The 23,678-nt window shown below is 38.6% G+C and overlaps 1 protein-coding gene across 2 annotated transcripts in view; it reads left to right on the forward strand.

Annotated features, from left to right (window-relative positions):
• SERPINI1 (serpin family I member 1) overlaps positions 1–23,678 on the forward strand; it is an 83,007-nt gene that overhangs the window by 50,405 nt on the left and 8,924 nt on the right. For both annotated transcript variants that reach the window (XM_086318174.1, XM_086318185.1), the window contains exons 2-6: positions 1,878–2,145; positions 3,170–3,400; positions 5,775–5,969; positions 7,799–8,003; positions 14,591–14,688. In XM_086318174.1, coding sequence (XP_086174300.1) covers positions 1,896–2,145; positions 3,170–3,400; positions 5,775–5,969; positions 7,799–8,003; positions 14,591–14,688 — 979 coding nt within the window. In that variant the 5' untranslated portion in view covers positions 1,878–1,895. The remainder of the gene's footprint in view (positions 1–1,877; positions 2,146–3,169; positions 3,401–5,774; positions 5,970–7,798; positions 8,004–14,590; positions 14,689–23,678) is intronic.

Below are 23,678 nucleotides of genomic sequence, written 5' to 3' on the forward strand. Positions count from 1 at the left end.
TGGGGTCACAAAGAGTCAGACGTGACTAAGCGCACACACACACACACACACGAAGTGTGTGGGGGGATGGATGTGGGGGTGGGGAGTTTGGAACTTCTCAGACAAAAAACTGATACCTGAAACTTAACCCTAAAATGTGAAGGATTTGCAAAGTGACTAGGCAAAGTTCTCTGAAACTGATCAGAAATATTACAGGACTGGTTAAAGCATTCTGACTCAAAAACCTGTCAGAAGCATGCTGCTCTAAATGTGTATTCACTCTGTTAACTGAGTAATGGGGACTGTTTTGCATCATACTAATTAAAATACAATTTTCCAAATATGTTTGCTCACTACCACTTTACTTGTTTTAATGATTATTTGTTTTTTAAAAAATATCAAGAACAAGGAAGCTACTTCATTGTTTGAATAGGTAGTTTAGCTACCAGATGCCTACAGTGACAAAGTGTCAGAATATGAGGAGAGAGGGAATCCTGTTTCCAGTCTGTGCCAGTCAGGCTCTTTGTGGGGAGACAGGACATGTGGAACACTAGTTGCCAAGAGGCAGGAGTATCATTCTAAGATATCTGGGCGGTGACACTGCTTTCTCTTCCCAAAGGAAAATGGTTCAAGGACCAGATGAGCTTGATATTTTGAATAGTTATTTAAATAGAATCGCTAGTTTACTGGTGTGAGCTGAAATAGTCCTATAAGCCTGAGTATGAAAGGATAGTATTGCTGGAGCAAGGCTCCTCCCTGCACAGAGACAGGCACCTAGGACAGCAGCCTCCTAGGAACTGATGTGTAAGGAAAACCACACAGGATCTGCCAAATCTGCTTTTTCTCAGGGTTACCACTTCCTGTGGGTTCAGCAGCTTGGGCTGAGTAAACTGGGGCTCCTGGCAGGTGTGTGTCTGATATCTCCCCTCTAGTTGGTAACCCAGTTGGTGTATTAACTTCATGTGAAAATGTTAGTTGCTCAGTCGTGTCTGATTCTTTGTGACCCCATGGACTGCCAGGGGGAGTAATAGCCCCAGTAGCCCTCCAGGGTTCTCTGTCCATGGGGATTCTCCAGGCAAGAATACTGGAGTGGGTAGCCATTCCCTTCTCCAGGGGATCTTCCCAATCCAGGGACTGAACCCAGGTCTGCTGCATTGCAGGCAGATTTTTTACTGTCTGTGCCATCAAACTGTAGTAAAGGGGTAAAGGGGCATTTGAAAATGCCTAACTTCAGTAACTGATCTTAAACCCTGTGAATATTTTTTGGTTTTCACTTGGATTGTCCTGGGCCTACATAGTTTAGTGTTAGCTAGAATAAACTGTTTCAAAGTCATGACCAAAATATATATGATGAAAGTGGTAGTCGCTCAGTCGTGTCTGACTCTGTGACCCCATGGATTGTAGCCAGCCAGGCTCCTCTGTCCATGGAATTCTCCAGGCAGCAATACTGGAGTGGGTTGTCATTTCCTTCTCCAGGAGGTCTTCCCAACCCTGAGATCAAATCTGGGTCTCTTGCTTTGCAGGCAGATTCTTTACCATCTGAGCAACCAAAGAAGCCTCATATATGATGAGGCTGTGAAAACTGATAAATTAGCCTCACCACACATTGTTAAATATGTATCTATATATACTTAACCTCATGAAGATGGGACCAGGGCTATCTTGTTCCGGGGAGTATCCTCAGAAATCAGCAGCATTACTTGCTCATTTGACTATTAATTGATTAATAGGATCTTCCAACAAATCCCTTAATGAGCTTTTGTTATAGAGACAATAACACTGCATGTGTTTAAAAATTTTGGTTTGCTTTACAGCTTTTCCAAGAAATTATTTTTATTATTATTTTATGGTTCCATTTCTCTGAGGTAGTAATTAATATGTAACTTATTGTTCTCCAGGCTTGAGATTATTCCAGCATGGCTTTTCTTGGACTCTTCTCTTTGCTGGTTCTGCAAAGTTTGGCTTTAGGGACCACTTTCACTGATGAAACCATTGCTGAGTTGTCAGTGAATATGTATAACCATCTTCGAGCCACTGGGGAGGATGAAAATATTCTCTTCTCTCCACTGAGTGTCACCCTTGCAATGGGAATGTTGGAACTTGGGGCCCAAGGGTCTACGCTGAAAGAAATCCGTCACTCAATGGGATATGACAGCCTGAAAAATGGTAAGTGTGCTTAGGTTTGATTTCTCAAAATAGTTTGACTTTAGTTCTCAACTCAATTGTGTTGTCTATATCTGAGGCAGCAGTATTTAAACAGGGTAAGAAAGTGGTCTCACTAAGATGGTATGAGGAAGACAAGCATTAGGAAACCCAAGAAAGTTCTTTTTCTTAGCTGCATCCCTGGCTGAGTTAATCTAAGGAAATGATATCTTTATTATTATTATTATTGTTATTTAAATAAACTTCACTGTGATTAACAAAGGCAAACATGGTTCTTGCTCTGATGGCGTTTCCAATTTAGAGAGAGAGGCATAAATTAATCAATTATCACATAAATAAATGAGAAATTACAACTGTTAGGAGTGCTTTAAAGAAAAAATTCTCTAAATATCAGAAATTTTTATTTAAAATCAACTGTATCTTCATTATTCAACTAGCAACCATGAATTTTTTTGGAATGTTGTATAATACTATCATGAAAATCTTGTATTGGAGAAAATTTCTAGCCAAAATGTATATTGTAATCACTTTGCTATGATGTAAAATTTCTATTTAATATTTCCAATATACATATGAATTAACTCATTAAAAACTTGAGAATTAATACAATTTTGACTGGATTTTCTATGTATAAAGTTAAAAAGTTTACTGAAAGTAAAATTTAAAGGAATATTTTGATTTTTAAACTAGATAATAAAAATTAATTCATATTTCTGATAATTATAAGACTAACTTAAAGTAACCTAAGTACGTTGAAAGAAAACAATCCAAATATCTCTACTTTATAGATAGATAATCAATAAAAAATAAAAATAATAGCAGTAATAAAACTGCAAAAGTTAATCTGAACATCTAGAAATAGCGCAAATCTTGCAACTTCCACACCATGTCAGTGTGGGGAAGAAGCAAGTGCTTCCTCTTCGGGCCTGTTCGCTTAATCCTCCTTGTTACATTTTCATGGTCTTCCACTCTTCAGAGTCTTTCACTGTGTTTGTTCCACTAATAAACATCCTTTGTCATTTTGCAGGTGAAGAATTTTCCTTCTTGAAGGATCTTTCTCACATGGTAACTGCTGAAGAGAGCCAGTATGTGATGAAAATTGCCAATTCCCTCTTTGTGCAAAATGGATTTCATATCAGTGAAGAGTTTTTGCAAATGATAAAAAAGTACTTTAATGCAGAAGTCAATCATGTGGACTTCAGTCAAAATGTAGCTGTGGCCAACTATATCAATAAGTGGGTGGAGAATAACACAAACAGTAAGTTATTTGGCTCCTTTCTTTCTCTAATAGCTTAGTTTGAACTTTCTTTTCCTTCTGACATTATTTGTCCCTTTGTTCCTTTTACATGTTGAATGTTAGATTGCATTTAGTTGAGTATCTACTAATTATTTTTTATAGATTACAACTGATTTTAGAAACCTTGTTCATGAATAAACATTAGAGAAAGATGTTAAGTCTTTTGACATATATAGAATATTGGCACTGATAAATTAATATGAGATGTGTGTCTCCAGTTGGTGAGTTTCATCTGAACAGTAATTTTATTACTGTATGGAATTTTACTACAGCTGACTATTTCATAAGTTAGATACTATTTAGAATGACAGTTGGTGACTCTCTTAACAGTGTGATTAAAATAGAATAAGAGAGTTTAAAAATATTTTTTGACTTTTAAACCACAGAACTTAATTGGTAATCAAAAAATTATACAGGATTCCTTTTAAAAAGAGAAGCCCATTTTAAGCCAAATAAATGGAGAGGGATTAGAAAAAGATGCATTTGTTTTAATTTTTACTTCTAAATCTTATTATCCAAATGTATTCGAACTCTCCAAATGTTTCATATGTTATCATTTTATTTTCCAATTTTACCAAAAAATAATTGAAATTGGAATTAAAAAAAAATAAGACCAAACTGAAAGTAGATTACTTTGGCTGTTCATTAAATTAATTAACTCATGTTGTCAAGACTCCAAAAATAATATTAGTCTTAATACATTTAATGCTGGAACAGCAACAACAAAAGACCCTGATCACATACTCTTTGTCCCATAATCCCCAAAATGCTGACTTTAAAAAAAAAAAAAAAGAAGTGCTGACTAATAAAATGAGAGAGTGCCAAGCAAATATTGGCTCTATGGTCTCTAACTATGAGATTAAAATGTAACATAAAAGAAACACAATTGTGTTTTAACATTCAAAGAGTAAGTTAAGAATAATAATTCACCTGCATCAGACTGAATTATTGAAAGCTGTTTAATTCCAAACTCCCCTTAAACAATTTCAGCCATCACCAAAGTCCCAATGTCTTTCACAATAGATTTAGATAGGAACATTTAAATGATGAGAAATAAGATATCATGAGTTAAATTGGCTTTTACACATCTGTTTTCACTTACTCAGAAGCAGTTGTTGCATTTGGTAAAAAGATATCCAATGTACATGGGGAAACCATTTGAATTGAATGACATTTAAATTACATACATTGTACAAGAGTAAACTTAGAAATGTTTGTTGAATGCTTATTCTGTGTTGGGGGGCTTTCCAGGTAGCTCAGTGGTAAAGAATCTGCCTGCCAATGCAGGAGACTAGGTTCTATCCATGGGTTGGGAAGATTCCCCGGAAAAGGGAATGGCAACCCACCCCAGTATTTTTGTCTGAAAAATTCTATGGACAGAGGAGCATGGCAGGCTATAGTCCACAGGGTCACAGAGTCAGACACGACTGAGCTACTGAGCACATGCACACTCTGTGTTGAGTTTTACGTTTATCATTGCAACTAGGAAGTAGTGAAGCCTGAGATTCTGTTGTATGTGGTTCTGTAGTTTGTGAAAATGTCAGAATACTACTAGTGTTATTTTAGATGGTGTGGGTGTTTTAGATCCCCTTAGTCTGTAAGTGTGTGTGTGTGTGTGTATAACATTTTTTCCTTTAAAAGTTCAGTTCAGTTCAGTCGCTCAGTCATGTCAGACTCTTTGCAACCCCATGAATCGCAGCATGCCAGGCCTCTCTGTCCATCACTAACTCCCGGAGTTCACTCAAACTCATGTCCATCGAGTCGGTGATGCCATCCAGCCATCTCATCCTCTGTCGTCCCCTTCTCCTCCTGCCCCCAATCCCTCCCAGCATCAGAGTCTTTTCCAATGAGTCAACTCTTCACATGAGGTGACCAAAGTATTGGAGTTTCAGCGTTAGCATCATTCCTTCCAAAGAACACTCAGGACTGATCTTTAGGATGGACCGGTTGGATCTCCTTGCAGTCCAAGGGACTCTCAAGAGTCTTCTCCAACACCACAGTTCAAAAGCATCAGTTCTTCAGCCCTCAGCTTTCTTCACAGTCCAACTCTCACATCCATACATGACCACTGGAAAAACCGTAGCCTTGACTAGATGGACCTTTGTTGGCAAAGTAATGTCTCTGCTTTTGAATATGCTATCTAGGTTGGTCATAACTTTCCTTCCAAGGAGTAAGTGTCTTTTAATGTCATTAGGTACTTTTAATTTTTATTGTAAATATTACAATGGTATAAAGTTCTTAATCACTCTGTCAGATGATAGTTTGACAATCTTTTGATATTCTTTCATCTTTTGATTTAATATGAATTTTCATCCATTTGTCTTTTCCTGAATAGGTCTGTTGAAGGATTTGGTATCCCCAAGGGATTTTGATGCTGTCACTCATCTGGCCCTCATCAATGCTGTCTATTTCAAGGGGAGCTGGAAGTCACAATTCAGACCTGAAAATACCAGAACTTTTTCCTTCACTAAAGATGATGAAAGTGAAGTCCAAATTCCAATGATGTACCAACAAGGAGAATTTTATTATGGTAAGACATTTTGGCTTTTTTTCTCTCTTCTTAGAGCACATCAACAAATTTCTAAGAAAAAACATGAAATATTTGTTATTCAGATTTCTTGTCAATCTGATTTGGGCTACAATTCAATTTTCTTGGCCCTATTTTCAAAGACTTTTGATTAGATCCTGAGTGAATATTATATGTTGTGACAGTTTTCCAATATGTTTAGTTTATAAAGTTGATTACACATACAGAGTGACTTTATTCATGTGAAAATATCTGACCTTGTATAAGAATGTTCTGAGTTCCTCCAGAAAGCCATTCACTTTGGGGTAGTTTTCAGTGAACCATATGTTCTACCCAGGTCTTGGTTTGTACACTCCATCACTTTTTGAACTATAAGCATTCTTTTAAAATTTTGCTTTCAGACTTATGTATGTGTGTGTGTGTGTGTGTGTGTGTGTGTGTGTGCTCGGTCACTCAGTCATGTCTGACTCTTTGAGACCCTATGAACTCTAGCCCACCAGGCTCCTCTGTTCACGGGATTTCCCATGCCAGAATACTAGAGTGGGTTGCCATTTCCACTCCAGGGGATCGTCCTGACCCAGGGATTGAACCCATATCTCTTGCATCTGCTGCACTGGTGGGCAGATTCTTTACCACTGTGCCACTTGGGAAGCCCATAAATATGCATGGTCAGGCATAATTATTCATAGTTTCACTTACTGAGAGTCTATAATTTGTGATACAAGTCAGCATCTTTGGCATTATTTTCAGGGATATTTTGTTGGACTTTTCAGAATTTTAGGGTGCTAATCCTCTCTATATACCATGCTGAACTGTGATAATTTATTGTCTTAAGCAGAAATGTAAGTAAGCTAAATATATATTAGAACAAATATTTTATTCTATGCAAAGGTACATTATAAAAGTAACAGATTATAATCACAGTTAATTAAATTAACAGTCAAAATATGAAAGGAAAATATCCATTTATTTGAGAACCAAAATATTTAATGTGGCGTCTAAAGGATATCAGTTAAATGAAAATATTCAGAACAAAAACATTACATTTTTTAAAACTAGTTGCAGGGTTATTTATTTTAAAGACTTTATTATTATTATTATTATTATTATTAATGAAAGCCTGGTCAATTTAGCTAAATTCATGGAACACTAAGCCAATTACCTAATTATCTACTTTGGAGATTTTAATCACCATAAATGCTCTAAATTTCATGTTGGCTGTGCTACCTTGGCCTCAAAACTTTTAGCTGTGGTAATAATAGAGTAGGCTTTCCTGGTGGACTATCCCTGGGTTGGGAAGATCCTCGGGAGAAGTGAATGGCAACCCATTCCAGTTTTCTTGCCTGGAGAATTTTATGGACAGAGGAGCCTGGCAGGCTAGAATCTATGGAGTCAGAAAGAGTTGGACATGATTGAGCGAGAGTACGGGGTATTACATGGTCAGTTTTTCCCTTCTTAGAAATCAGGTGGATATTGGTAAATGTGATTCACATCCAACATGGATCTAGAGCTTTATTTTTCTAATCATGACTTTTCATTTTTTTAATGATATCCTTAAAATATATTCATTTGAGGTATGTCCCTTAAAAATAAAATGTTAAGTCTAGAGAACATGCTATGACACATGTGAAACAGTTCTGGAGATCCTAAAATTAATTTGGTAGGACTGAGGAATCACAATTTCAGGGCCTACTTTAAAATAAATTGTCTTCTTCTCAGATGCCTGAAATTTTTATATTCTATACATAACTTTGGAAGAAAGTTATAACAAATATAAACGTTTTATTCAAGCCTTGATGGAGGCCTTTTTTCTCCTTTCTGTCCTTTTTTAGGGGAATTTAGTGATGGCTCCAATGAAGCTGGTGGCATCTACCAAGTCCTGGAAATACCATATGAGGGAGATGCGATAAGTATGATGCTGGTATTGTCCAGACAGGAAGTTCCACTGGCCACACTGGAGCCATTGGTTAAAGCACAGCTGATTGAAGAGTGGGCAAACTCTGTAAAGAAGCAAAAGGTGGAAGTGTACCTGCCCAGGTGAGAGACTCCTGTATAACTCCCTCTGAAAGCATGGGCAGAAGGTATCAATGAGGCTTCTGACTCAAAGGAACTCTTGTCACTGCTTTTGAATTTTGTCTTGTGTTGCTCTTCTCTTCCTCCTTTTCCTTCTCCTCCTTCTTCATCTTTTTAAAAAATATTCTTTCACACTCACTCAGTTCTGCCCAGAGACACAGGCTGACTCATTTATTTATTCAGTACCACTTATCAAGACCAAGTTTCAGATATGAGTCAATATCCTTAGCTTAATTTTAGAAGATTTTTCAATAGATTGTCTCTGAATATCATTTGCATTGACAGTCTTTGGTAGTTCATTAATATTTGAAGTTGATAATAGCTGGGGGAAAATAACTTTCTATTTTGTTGGAAGTGCAAACAAGTCATGTTTTAGGTGTTAAATGCAATCATAAATAAGCAGGAAGAAGCTTAAAATTTTCCCTGTGGCTGAAAGAATAAAAGCTATGCAGGGCCTAGATATTCTGACTACCATCCACTTCCTCAACCCTTTCTCTGACCACTCACCGTATCAAATCCTTTGTAGTATGTACTGTCTGTGTGCTTGTACTTATACCACAGTCACCTGCCCTTTTATGCCTCTAGGTCTCTATGTACATTTTTGCATTAACCTAAAATGCCCTCTTGGAGTCTTTGCCAGGTATTGTTTACTTGGCCTTCAGGTTACAACTCTGGCACCAATTCTTCTAGAACCAGGTGATGGAGCAGATGATCCTCCCTTTGCCTCATGTATGCACCTCCCTGTTATGACAATGCATTTATGTTACTGTGCATGTTTGCCAAGTCACTTCAGTCATGTCCAACTCTCTGTGACCCTGTGGACTGTAGGTCACCAGGCTCCTCTGTCCATGGGATTGTCCAAGCAGAATACTGCAGTGGGTTGCCATGCCCTCCTCCAGGGGGTCTTCCCGACCCAAGGATTGAATCCACGTCTCTTACTGTCTCTTGCCTTGGCAGGTGGGTTCTTTACCACTAGTGCCACCTGGGAAGTCCCAAATTACCACCCCAAGCAGAATTAAATTTTTTGTAGGTCTTGATTTTTTTTCTGTCGATTCTTTTAAAGTCAGTTCTCTCTCCCATCCTAGAAACACAATAAGTGTTTGCAAAAATCAAATCCAACTGAAGATATTATTCTGCCCTGAATACCTTAAAACCTAATAGGGAAGCTAGACCAGTAAACACAAACAACAAATTTATAAACATAATGTGTAAATTCTAGGCTAGAAAACAAAACCCAGATAAACAGCCAATAAGCATGTACAAGTATGTATGTGGAGTACAGTTCCAATATTCATTCCATATTAAGAAAATTTTAAAAACATGATTAATATGAATACTGAAGGATGATAAATAAGATATTAGTATTAAAATTGAATTACTAAAGTTCATTGTTCACGCATGCATGCTAAGTCTCTTCAGTCATGTCTAACTCTTTGCAATGCCCCCCACCCCATCGAATTCCTCTGTCCATGGGATTCTCCAGGCAAGAATACTAAAACTCATTAACTAATTCATATTTATTCCTTTAATAACAATAGGAATTATCATTTGAAAGTCACATTTGGTATAAATACTTATTTTTCCAAAACTTTAGCTGATGTTTGTTTATGTTAATGAAAGACTGTTTGAAACTATATACATTTTTAGCTAGAACTATACGTGCACTTTATTTTAAAGTTGTATATTCATAATATACAGCCATATATTTCTTAGTCTACATATGAAAGTTAAGGTAATCATAACCCCAGTTTTTTTTCTTTCTGGCTAATGTACTTAACTTGTATAACTTCCCATGATAATACATTTATGTAGAAAGATTTCTGTTCTCAAGGAGAGATAGCCAATGAATATCTAACAAACAAAACCAAGGGTTTTTATAATAGGTGATCATTTACGTCTATTATTCGGTACATGAGGGCTTCCCTGATGGCTCATTGGTAAAGAATCTGCCTGCCAATGCAGAAGACGTGGGTTCATTAACTGGGTTGCGAAGATCCCCTGGAGAAGGAAATGGTAACCCACTCCAGAATTGTGGGAGTGTCTGGGAAATTGTCTGGGAAATCCCATAGACAGAGGAACTTGGCAGGCTATAGTCCATGGGGTTGCAAAAGTGTAGGGCACAACTGAACAATAACCATTTAATATATGAACAATGTATCTTAACTCTAAAGGAACCATTTACTTTTCAATATTAATCTTTAAATAACTAAATCTGATTTAAACTCTTATCTACTGACCTTTTATCATTAATTTTGTATTTTCCCTTGTATTTTATAAGGAATTCTTCTTGATGATATCAGAAATTCAGTACAGAATTAAATGCATCTTTTACTAAATTCTATGAATTAGCTGTAGCATTTCCTCAAATGTTTAATTCTATGAGGATGCAAAGTTATTTGGTATTTTAAAAGAATTCTAAATGAATGCTTAATAAGTATCATATATTGTAATTCAACCGTATTCACTAGAAAATGTGGCCTCCAGGTCCTGTCCACTGAGAAATTGAATGCGGCAGCAGAAGAAAATTAAATTTTCATTTTCTAAGAGATACTCTTCAATTATGAAATAGTTTAGCTTGCTTGCTTGCTCATATTAATGCCTGTTACTAAACTAGGCACAGTTAATTACCATGTATCCATTTTGCCAGAAGTACTACCAATTCTCCTTCTGCATGGCTAATGCATAGAGTGGGAGGCTAAATAGCTACATAAGATAAATTGGGTTTCCTTTTTTAAGAGATTGACTGTTTTCAAATGCCAGTGTGTCAGTAATAATCAATGGGAACCATCCACCCTTCCATTTTACAGCTTTAGGACCCAGCAAATGTTCATTGAGGGTAATGATTAGGGTAATGATTTATGTGACTTTAATTTTAGCAAAGGTAAAAATTTTCTAATAGTTGTGTTCCAGCTTTACTCAAGTGTCTGTCTTAAAGGGCTTATATAGCTTGCTTGTTTGTTTGTTTTTTTTCACATGAAGACATTAAGAATTGAACTTAGTATTTCTGAATTTGCCCACATTCTGGTCCTATCTGACAGGTATTTACTTTCTATTATATCAGGTTTTATACAAATTGATTTAAAATGCTTTCCTTAAGAGGCATAGGGTATTTGGGAGTTGGGGGAGAGTGGAAGAGGCAATTACTTTTGTACTGTTATTTTTTTCCCCCTGAACAATAAATCCTACAGGAATCAGATGCTGAATTGAAATTACATTTTTATCCAAAATACAAGAATCTGTTCAGAAGAGGGTAAGATTTCTATCTCTATGTGATATTACCAAATCCAGTGAAATACCACAAAGTTTATACAAAGTCATACGTACATCTCTAAGATTTAAATGGGATTGCCAAATATTCTTCCAATTTATCCATGTTAGAAAATATAATTTGGCTACTATATAAAATATATATTATTTATATATGCATAATATATGTAAAATATTTAAAAGCACTGTGGAATAATGCCTGCCCTAAAGTAACGATCATGTAATTATTATCTATTATTACTATTGTTTATTTCTAAGTCCTAGTATTTATCTTTTGTTAATCTATCTTTATACATACTTTTCTCTAAGTAGGATTTCTAAAACCTGATTCTAATGAAATTGCCATCTTCATTATATATTTTTACTTTTCTGTTTTTACTGATAGAGTTTAGGTATAAAAAGATTTTTCTAACATCAGAATCAAATCTCTATTTGGAATGCAGATGGACTGGCTGTAGTTTCTTTCCACTCTGACCTTTGTAGTCTCAGATTTTTCATTTGTGATCAGAGTGCTAGAAATCAAAGGATAAGTGGTTCTCTATTTTGTAATGAGAAACCATCCTGCTACTTTGAAATGCTTGTCTACTAATAAAGCACTTCAGTTCCATGCCTTAAAAGAAAACCGGTGCATAAGCCATCTGATTTTGTTCTTTAACATGAATGCTTTTATTAGATTTTTCTACAAAGGGTTTGATTGATTCTTACACATTTTTTTTTACAAATGTCCTTATATGTAATATATATTTGTTCTTTTCTAACACTTGCTTCACATAATCTCCAGTGTTTCTGCCCTCCATATACCTCTTTAATTTATTCAGATATAATAGAAAGTTGCAAATATAAGATTACATCAAATGCCTTTACAAAAACAGCCATGCCTTATGGTTTTAAAAAAAGCAGTGTTGTGGCTTTTTATTTTTAAAACCAGTGGGTGAAATGTAAGATCTTCCTGTAGCTTGTTTGTCTGTTTCTAAAGAAGCCATTGTTGGAATTATGGTGATTAGTAGTGGGGGGACTTTTCAGTCAGGAAGATCTCAGCTCATATCTTTATTCTGCCACCTACGAGCTGTGTGATTAGGGCAAGTTGCTTGGTAGGCTGCAGTCCATGGGGTCACTAAGTCGGGCACGACTAAGCGACTTCCCTTTCACTTTTCACTTTCATGCGTTGGAGAAGGAAATGGCAACCCACTCCAGTGTTTTTGCCTGGAGAATCCCAGGGATGGGTGAGCCTGGTGGGCTGCCGTCTATGGGGTCGCACAGAGTCGGACACGACTGAAGTGACTTAGCAGCAGCTTAGTGTTGTTGAACTTCAGTTAGTTCTTCTGTGGAACAGAGATAATAATACCTATCTCATAGGACTGTGTGAGATTATCACAGGGATGATTAAATGAGATTCTAAGCATAAAAGAATTTGCACAGTGCCCAGGACATGGTGGCACTAGCGCTAATGGTAAAAAACTCTCCTGCCAATGGAGGAGATGTAAGAGATGTGGATCTGATCCCTAAGTAGGGAAGATACTCTGGAGAAGGAAATGAAAACCCACTCCAGTATTCTTGCCTGGAAAACCCCACAGAGAGAAGAGCCTGGTGAGCTACAGTCCATAGGGTCACAAAAAATCAGAAATGACTAAAGCGACTTAGCACTGCACTGCACTGGGACTTGGTAAACACTCAGTGTGAATGTTACACATAGCTGCAATACAGTAAGTACTTTAACAGTATCTGCCCTTTGTTTCATGCCTCCTGCATGATAGCACTGTCCTAAGACATTTGGAAACCTTATTTAATCTCCTTAATGATACTGTGAAGTAGGCATTATTATTGCCATTTTCCACATCCCAAAATCGAGGCTCAGAAATTAGGGAACTTGCCCCAAATCAATCTCTATCAAATACCATCTTCATCTGAACAGCCTCAGAAGTGTGAAACAAATGAAGCTGGTTTTAAGAAGTAAAAAGGATTCCTTACTGACACCTTCCTTCACGTCCCTATTTTAGGCAGATCAGGATATACATACTACCTGGATCATATCTCAGCTCTGCCACTTATTAGCTATGATCCAAGGTGGAGCTCCCTTGGTGGCTCAGCAGTAAAGAATCTGCAATGCAGGAGACCTTGGTTTGATCCCTGGATCAGGAAGATCCCCTAGAGAAGGAAATGGCAACCCACACCAGTATTCTTGCTTGGGAAGTTCCATGGACAGAGGAGCTGAGTAGTCTACATTCCATAGGACTAAAAGAGTCAGATACGACTTAGTAACTAAACCACCACCATCACAACTTAATCAAGTTATTTCATTTCTCTGCCCTTCAGTTTCCTCTAATATTAACTGCAGATAATAAGAGCTACCTCAAAGGGCTGTAGTGATATTTAAATTAATCTGTTTTTATTGATCTATTTTATACTGTTGGAAAAGTTTCTATTGTATAGTAAGCTCCATCTGTGACCAATAAGTAAATGAACAAATAAATAAATGACAAAGCATACACAGAAAACACTTTAAAATTTCACTCAAGCCATTGAATATATTCTGCAGTATATTTTCCTACTCATCCCACTTTTTATTTTCACAGTCAGTATCTGCTTTTTGTGGTATCAAAGTAAACAATGTTTAAGTGCAAGTTAAACTTGGATATAGACAACATTTAGTACTTAGTTTAATATGTTTGCTATACATTTACTCGTCTGTTGGTTTTCTCCTGATTATTACTCCTGTTTATAGCAACCATTCTCTTGTCATTCTTCTTAAAACCAGAAAATCAGAAATGATGCTAGTATAACGTTTAGTGACTATTACAAACTTAGCTTTTTAAGGACACAGCCCATTGCCTAAAAACTTGTATATTTATGATCTGTTTTGATTAGAAGGCAACAATATTTTTAAAAGGAAATAGTACTAACCAGCTGTTTTCACATTTTATAAAAAAATTAATAAAAAGCCTTTGCTTTTAAAAACTGTGGTTGTTTATTAATACAGTCATATTTGGTCCATATTTTTCACTGGAAATATTGGTGATACAATGCATTGATTTGGAAGAGATTCCATATTAAGACCAACATGACTCCCTATTTATTAATGTAATACTATTCTGTTATGTTATTCTTTTTAATACTCCCTCTTTTTACAATAATAACCAAATGCTACATGCAGTCAAAAGCCAGTTTTAGCATAATTTATCCTCTATAAAATAGACTTTTAAAAAATCAACATATCTAACATTTTATTCTTGTCCCAGGTAACAATATGCTGTAACTAAATACTTCTTCCGCTCTATGTTCTCCAGGTTCACAGTGGAACAGGAAATTGATTTAAAAGATGTTTTGAAGGCTCTTGGAGTAACTGAAGTTTTCATCAAAAATGCAAATCTGACAGCCTTGTCTGGTAGGAAATAAACATCAATTAAAAAAATATATTCCAAAAAGCTTTTTTATAATGATGATGGTGAAGCCTCTGTTTATTACAGAGTTCTGAGGTAAAATATATCAATTGCCAGATAAATATAGCAAATATATTTAACTTCTATAAGAAAATTATAAATACAGTCATAACACTAAATTTGTTATTCTGATTCATGTCTTATCTTTGACAGTAGATTATATTCTCCAGAAGACCTCTCTTATACATCTTTGAATTCCCCATAACATCTGACAAAATGCCTTGTAGATAATCAATAGATGTGTTGATTGAATATCTCAATGTATCTGGTTATAATAAATCATGTCCATGGGGTCGCAAGAGTCGGATATGACGTAGCGACTAAACTAAACTACTATAATAAATCATATAGGAAAGAAAGAAGGCAGAAAGGATAACTGAGTACCCACTGTGAGAACTAGATGTTTTAAAAAGAATACCTGTGAGATGATGTAAATATTGTCCTGCTGCTGCTGCTGCTAAGTCGCTTCAGCTGTGTCCGACTCTGTGCGACCCCATAGACGGCAGCCCACCAGACTCCCCCATCCCGGGGATTCTCCAGGCAAGAACACTGGAGTGGGTTGCCATTTCCTTCTCCAGTGCAGAAAAGTGAAAAGTGAAAGTGAAGTCGTTTAGTCGTGTCCGACTCTTCACAACCCCATGGACTGCAGCCTACCAGGCTCCTCTGTCCATGGGACTTTCCAGGCAAGAGTACTAGAGTGGGTTGCCATTGCCTTCTCCTAAATATTGTCCTAAGTCTTCAATAAAAAACCGTGGTTTTGAAGAAATAGCTTCAAATATACTTGGCGTATTAGCTGTTGAGTAATTTATTTTAAATATCCCACAGGAAAACAACCAGTTAAATTATTTGATTTCCTAATTTGATCAGGATAAAAATATTAACGTATTAGTAATAGTACTGTTAAGGTACTTAGAAATGTACAATTCTTTTGGAAATACTTTAAAGCAGCCAATTCTAAGACACTTGTGAGTATAAGTCTTAGTTAGATTAGATAATTATTTTCTATTATTTCTATAGAACATGGGAAATAATCCTTTTTCTGATGAGATAAAGACAGATATATATCAAGAAAAAAGATACTGAATAGGTAGGGCTTCTTTATATGCAATTTATTGAATCAAAGTCTCCAACTATAGAGAGAGTAGAGGTGATAAAAAAAAAAAAAAATCCTTAGCCTTTCATGTGTTTATAGGAAAGAATTTAGATTTTTCTCTCCTGAAGCAGCAACCTATAGAAAAATCAAGCTGACTGAATAATAGCTTCTCAACCTGGAGTGTGAATAATAGCTTCTCAACATGGACTGAATTTAGAGAAGTGGATGCGTCCCCCCCGAAATTGCATATAGGGGTGCATGCGTATATATGTGTGTGTGTGTGTGTACAAGAAAGAGAGACAGGGCAGAGATAGCAGGTACATAGCTTTCAAGAATTTCTCAAGGAGTCTACAATGAAAAAAGGTTTTATCCTCCCAGGTTTTGGCTTGGGAAGCTTGTTTTCTAACCAGCATTCAGCTTCTGGCAATGAGATGATACTGATGTATTCGATACCACAACTTCTACCTGTCATTTAGACAACTTACATCTCAAAACACTAATAGAACTTTTCTACATGTCTACTATATAAATGTTCCTGTCCTCACGAGAGAAGTGAATGTTCCCTGAGGAAAGGTCCTCATGGCTCACATCCAGGCTCCTAGGGCTCTGAACTTTTGAGTAGGGTTGTCAAGAAGATAGGACTGGTGGAGATTCAGAAAGTAATGTGTACACTGTACTTGAGTCAGAAATATATTCATGGTTCGAGCATAGGATAATTTAAAGTTCTTACGCTCCTTTCCTTAGGAATTCAGATAATCTGTCTGCTATACTGGCCAAATTCCAACTGGATAATTATATTTTGCTTTCTTACCATGGCTCTATTTTCAGTTTGATTAAATATTCCTCACTGTCTCACCCAAACATCTAGGCAGTTATTTCGCACATACAGAATATTTGCTGCTTTTCAGTCCTGAGGGAGTATCGTTGTAATGGCAAATCAATTATTGTGATTAGTGTGGCTTAAATTTTTTCACATATCTGGAAGGTTTATAAGGTAATATTTAATTGCCTTTACTGTCAGGGACAGTAGAGCATAAATGTACATATTAGTGCAGATTTGAAATCACACTAGTCTTTTTCGGAGTTCATATAGTCTATAGTGGAAAGTCTCTGCTCTTTGAACAAGCCTCCATCAGCATTGAATTTGTCTCAGCATCCTGCTTGCAGAGGCATTCCCAGTACTTGACCCAGGGCTGACACATAGTTGGTACACAGTAGACATCTGCTAGGCTTCCCTGGTGCATTGCAGGAGATGTACGAGATGCGGGTTCAATCCCTGGATTGGGACGATCCCCTGGAGAAGGGCATAGCAACCCACTCCAGTATTCCTGCCTGAAGAATCCCATGGACAGAGGAGCCTAGTGGGCTGCAGTACATAGGGTCACAAATAATTGGACATGACTGAATTGATTGGGCACACACAAACATCTGCTAGAGGATAAAACAAGGGAGAGAAGGAGAGAATAGGTTTATCTGGGGCCACCTTGTCTGCTATATTTCTTGGATCATTTAACTCCTTAAAATATCAGTAAGAAATCCAGAATTGGCCTCAAATGCTACCCAATTGAGATTTTCAGGATAACTGATCTAAGGTTAACTTCTCAAGCTTTCAGTGAGAATTCCTTGATTCTTAAATTTCCAGTTTTGCCAGAGTCTTGGAAATCCTGGCATACCAGCCACCCCAGCTAATACATTCTTCATTCTCTTTCTCTTTCCCTCTCTCTCTCTCTCACAAATATACACATTACCTTATAAATCATTAATTCAGAAACCTTCTAGTGACACAACTATAAAACTTGCGTCTCCATTCCTCTAAATTCAATAGCATTTATTCCCTGCATCATTTTGGGGACACCATATGCTCTGTCTTATGTGGTTGGTGTCCTTTTCACATGTATACTTCTTTTCCCCAAATAACATGAAAACCTTGCTGATTAAAATGTTTATGACACTTAGTAATCCTCGCAAGTACCTAGGAAAATTATAAACATATATTTGATTACTACTTTCTGCTTTAATGAAAATTTCATGGTGTTTAAGTTATACAAATTAATTATATTCAGTGCCACATCTATTCCTTTCATTTAACAACTCTTAGTAAGGCAGAGAGGGTGAGCAAAGTACTAAGTCATAAAAAGGAAGAAATGATTATGATGTTATACCTTTGACTGTGTGGATCACAATAAACTGTGGAAAATTCTGAAAGAGATGGGAATACCAGACCACCTGACCTGCCTCTTGAGAAATTTCTATGCAGGTCAGGAAGCAACAGTTAGAACTGGACATGGAACAACAGACTGGTTCCAAATAGGAAAAGGAGTATGTCAAGGCTGTATATTGTCACCCTGTTTATTTAACTTCTATGCAGAGTACATCATGAGAAATGCTGGACTGGAAGAAACACAAGCTGGAATCAAGATTGCCAGGAGAAATATCAATGACCTCAGATATGCAGATGACACCACCCTTATGGCAGAAAGTGAAGAGGAACTAAAAAGCCTCTTGATGAAAGTGAAAGAGGAGAGTGAAAAAGTTGGCTTAAAGCTCAACATTCAGAAAGCTAAGATCATGGCATCCGGTCCCATCACTTCATGGGAAATAGATGGGGAAATAGTGGAAACAGTGTCAGACTTTATTTTTCTGGGCTCCAAAATCACTGCAGATGGTGACTGCAGCCATGAAATTAAAAGATGCTTACTCCTTGGAAGGAAAGTTATGACCAACCTAGATAGCATATTCAAAAGCAGAGACATTACTTTGCCAACAAAGGTCCATCTAGTCAAGGCTATGGTTTTTCCACTGGTCATGTATGGATGTGAGAGTTGGACTCTGAAGAAGGCTGAGTGCCGAAGAATTGATGCTTTTAAACTGTGGTGTTGAAGAAGACTCTTGAGAGTCCCTTGGACTGCAAGGAGATCCAACCAGTCCATTCTGAAGGAGATCAGCCCTGGGATTTCTTTGGAAGGAATGATGCTAAAGCTGAAACTCCAGTACTCTGGCCACCTCATGCGAAGAGTTGACTCATTGGAAAAGACCCTGATGCTGGGAGGGATTGGGGGCAGGAGGAGAAGGGGACGACAGAGGATGAGATGGCTGGATGGCATCACTGACTTGATGGATGTGAGTCTCAGTGAACTCCAGGAGTTGGTGATGGACAGGGAGGCCTGGCGTGCTGTGATTCATGGGGTCGCAAAGAGTCGGACACAACTGAACGACTGATCTGATCTGACCTGACCTGCTCTGAAGAGATACACAGACTTTTGAGGAGAGAGACATAAACAGCTGGACTTAATTAAGGGAAGAGTGACAAAAATGTTTTATCTTAGAGTGGTTCTTTTTTAAAAAATAATTTTATTTATTTATTTAATTTTGTCTGTGCTGGGTCTTCACTGCTGCGTGCGGGCTTTTTTCTACTGCAGGGAGCAGGGGCTAGTCTCTAGTGGTGGTGGGCGGGCTTCTCATTGCAGTGCCTTCTCTTGTTGCAGAGAATGGGCTGTAGGGTGCACAGAGTTCAGTAGTTGTAGTTCGCGGGCTCTGGAACTCAGGCTCAACAGTTGTGGTTCATGGGATTTGTTACTCCGTGGCACGTGGGATCTTCCAGGATCAGGGATCGAACTCCTGTCTCCTGCACTGGCAGGTGGATTCTTCACCACTGAGCCACCAGGGAAGCCCCAGGCTGTAGCTTTTAAGGTATGCAAGTCCCTGCAGCCCTGCGGGCCCACAATTACAAACACTGCTGATCTCCAGACCAGATCTCAATGTGTCCCCGGGTGAAAGTTTGCAAAAATCAGGGCTTCAGGGGAGTGAATAATTTCTTTCTGGGGAGGGACCAGCAAGTTGTGGTGAGGCCCAGAGAGGGCTGAAGGAGGGTGTCTTCCTGCCTGCATTCTCTGCGAGCGCCTCTGTAGCCTGTTCATGGAAACACACCTGCAGCCTGTCCCTCAGGTTGAAGCTCCAGGACAAGGCAATGAGCCTTTTTCGCAGGCAGACTGAGGTGGTTTTAATTTACTGTCTATGCAGTGCCCTGGGGGTAGGAGCCTCACAGAACTGTCTCTCTGGTTGTTACAGTTTGGGGGGGTGGCCAGAAATGCAAACCCCTCTGGCCACAAGGACCAGGCAATTAAGGGGCCTCCCTGAATGGACTGTGCTCACTCCCCGGCTTTAGTGATGCAGGTGAAGAACACTGGGGGAAGGGCACACCCCTGCCTTTAGAAAGACTGGGGACGAGCTCTGGGAATGGGCACACCCAAGACCAGCAAGGCTGAGCCTGTGCAAGCAAGGTACAGGGAGAGAGCAAACACAGAACTCATCCATGCCACTTCTCTAACTGCTGTCTTTGTGCTGAATTCTGGAACAAGCGAGACTGTGTCATTTAAAAGGAATGTCTCAAGTCTCCCCAGCCCCTGGGTCCTCTGGACATAGGCCCCTTAGGTTTCCAAAGCCAGATACTTGGGGATCTCATCTCTGCAGGGTTGGGTGAGTAGCTCTGGACCAGAAATCCCTCCCTACTGGGGGTCTTTGCACCAGGGTGTGGGATTTTTGGTGAGACTGATCCTCTGCCTCTCCTACCTGTCTCCATGAGGCCCTTTGACTCATTGTGACCCCTCCCATTGGTCAGCTGCTTATTCATTCTTTTCTAGCAGTCATTGTTCCATACATAGCAGTAGATTTGGTGTCTGTGGAAGCAGAGTTCAGGATTTTGCTCCATCACCATCTTAGACCACCTCCTCATAAGTATGTATTTAAGCTTTTAAATGAGCAGAATATTATGACTATCTTAGAAAATGATAGCAGTGGTTGCCTCAAGGACAGAGGCTGTAGGTGAGAGAGGGCTTTTCACTTCATAGGCCACTGTATTTGGTTTGGAAATTTACCTTGTGTATGTATGACTTCTTTAATACTCTTTGGTAAAGAATCTACCTGCTAAAGTAGGAGATATAAGAGAAGCAGGTTTAATTCCTGGGTCAGGAAGATCCCTTGAGAAGGAAATGGCAACTCACTCCAGTATTCTTGCCTGGAAAATTCCATGGACAAAGAAGCCTGGAAGGCTGCAGTCTATGGGGCCCAAAGAATCAGACATGACCGGGTGTACATGCACACATTTAAAAACGAAGAAAATCTTTTAAAAATAACATTATTAGCAGAATTTATAAATTTGAAAGCACCCAGAAAACAATTCGGTACTGTTGGGATGCTGTTACATTTTTAAATCATGTAATGAAAATTTTATCTTTCTTCAAAAATAGGCAATGTGATTTAGCAGTGAACAACAGCAACAACAAAATACCCTGCTTCACATTCTCTTGCTTCTGGAAAAACTGAGTGACTTGAGAGTCCTTTGCTAAGACCCCTTGAATCCACTCTTTCATTTTCTGTTCCATGGCATCTACTTTCATTTCAGACTCTCATTACTGCTGCCCTAGACTATTTCAATAGCCTCCTAAACTGTTTCCAATCTCTCTTCCATCTAATCTGTCTTATCTACCACTGCCAAGATTAATCGCCTTAAAACTCACTCTCAGATCATTCCAGTTCCTGTTCAAAGCCTCCCTGCAGTCTGCCGTGCACTATCCACACTTCTCATCAGGACATTCAGGCCTCAGCTCCCTCCAGCCTCAGCTCCATCTGATTCCTTACAGACAGCCTGTGCTCCAGCCAAACTGAACACTTGCTCGGCACCCCACATCCCCCCAGCACCCCATCGTTATGAAATCTCTCCCACCTGAAATATCTTTTGAACTGAGCCTCAGGTCAGATATCCCTAACTTTAATAAGTCATCATGATTATACCAACCAGAAGCTACCACTCACTCCTTAACTACTACAATATTCTCTTATTTTTCTTATGTCACATATCATGTCTAATCTCCTAAAATTATTTATGTATTAGGTATCCCCTGCCAGAATTTAAGCTCCCCCAAATTGATCCTTATGTGTGTTGCTTTCTGCTTTGTACTGTCTGAATGAAAGAACAAATAAGATGAGATGCTCTGTATCTGTGGTGTTTATTTTTTCACCTCGGTTTGATGTCCATTACTTTTGACGCTAAATTCCATTAACATAAAACATAGTAAAGACTCCTATAATAAACATGGAACCTAGAGAGTGCTGAGAATCATTTTCTTCTCAGGCTGTATTTAAAATGCTCATCTAGTTGCAGTGAGGATCCGGTTATAGAGTAGGGCTATTTTTGTAATGGAAATGAATGTCAGCATTTGGATTAATAGATAATCCTCTTGGAAGGTATAAGGGGAAAGAGAAAGAGACTACTAAATCCTTCAGCACAAAGTATGAGCTTTAATAAAGGACCCAATAAAATAAAGGAATTAAGAAGACACAGCAAAAGCCGTATTCAGGTCAGACTCAAGTATGTGGATTTGTGCTTTACTGACTCTTACAACCTGCCCTTGTTTGTTCTCTTTCTTCTTCTGCCTGTAAGTCAGAGGGCTGCCTTTCTCTTCCAGCTATGGTTCCAACTGAAACCATAATTCCACTTCTCCCCCTACTTTTTTGCCTGGACTGTTGCAACAGCTGACAAAGTTGATCTTCTTGCCCCCAGCTCATTGCTCATCCAATTCACGCTTTCCAGCTGCTGCCGCAGGTATCTGCTAAAATCAGAGCAGTCGTGTCCTGTTCCTTCTGAACGAACCCCAGGCTCTCTAGCATCATGATCCAAGCTCTTAAGATGGAGCACATTCCCTGCCCCTTCCCTCCTCCTATAGCTCCGGCTTCAGTTGGACTTTCAGGTCATCACCACTGCTCCTCTCACCTTGCAAATATAATTCCTGACTTGGGAATGGCCTTGTCCCCTTCCCTAACTTTCACTCTTCTACTTATTCTTCAAGAACCAGTTCATATGTCACCATCCCTGAGCAGCTTCCTGGACATCGTTCCCTTCCTAGATGGTTTTTCTCTCCGTCATCTGAACTCTGATAGTGCAAAGTGCTATCAGAGTTCTACTTTTCTTTAGATTGTTTGTTCTCTTACCTGTCACTAAGCCAGGAGCTCCTCAGAAGCTGTCAGAATGTGTCACAGATGTCTTTCTGTCCTCAGAGCCCAACACAATGTGGGAAGCAGGATAGATGCTGGATGGGAGCAAGCCCTTAGGAGATGATCCTGGGCCCTGCCTTGCTCCAAGTTGGGGGCTTCTCTCGAGGCTCTGGCCCTCCTCGCTCCCCATGCTCCAGTCACACAGGCCTTTTCTGGGTCCTTGAACACACCTGGCTTGTATCTGCATTGCACTAGCCTTTCTCCCGTTTTACCAGAAACTCTGCCTTCAAGTCTGTCCAGCGCTGACTCCTCTGTATTCTTTAGGTCTCAGCTCAAATTAATCTCCTTAGACAAGCCTTTCTTAACATCTGATATCAGGAAGTTCCTCTTACCTGCCCTAGTCACAGCTAACCCATCACTTTACCTTATTTCTTATACTTAATATACCCTGAAACTGTGGTCTTTCATTGATTCTCTTTTTAAAAAATCATCCTTGTTATTTAATGTCTGGACTTCCGAGGTGACTCAGTGGTAAAAAGTAAAGTGAAAGTGTAAAGAATCTGCCTGCTAATGTAGATAATGCAGGAGATGTGGGTTCAATCCCTGGGTCAGGAAAATCCCCTGATGTAGGAAATGGCCACCCACTCCAGTATTCTTTCCTGGGAAACCCCATGGACAGAGGAGCCTGGCAGGGTTGCATGGAGTCGCAAAGAGTTGGACACAACTGAGCGACTGAGCACGCATTCATTTAATGTCTGCTTTCCCTCCCAGGAAGGAACTATTTAGTGCATCATAGTACACCCAGTCCATGGGGTCTCGAAGAGTCGGATACGACTGAGTGACTTCACTTTC

The sequence above is a fragment of the Bos grunniens genome, chromosome 1 (genome assembly GCF_055505025.1).
Source record: "Bos grunniens cultivar Pamir isolate PY7600 chromosome 1, Bosgru_T2T1.0, whole genome shotgun sequence".
In the NCBI taxonomy this organism is placed as follows: Eukaryota; Metazoa; Chordata; class Mammalia; order Artiodactyla; family Bovidae; genus Bos; species Bos grunniens.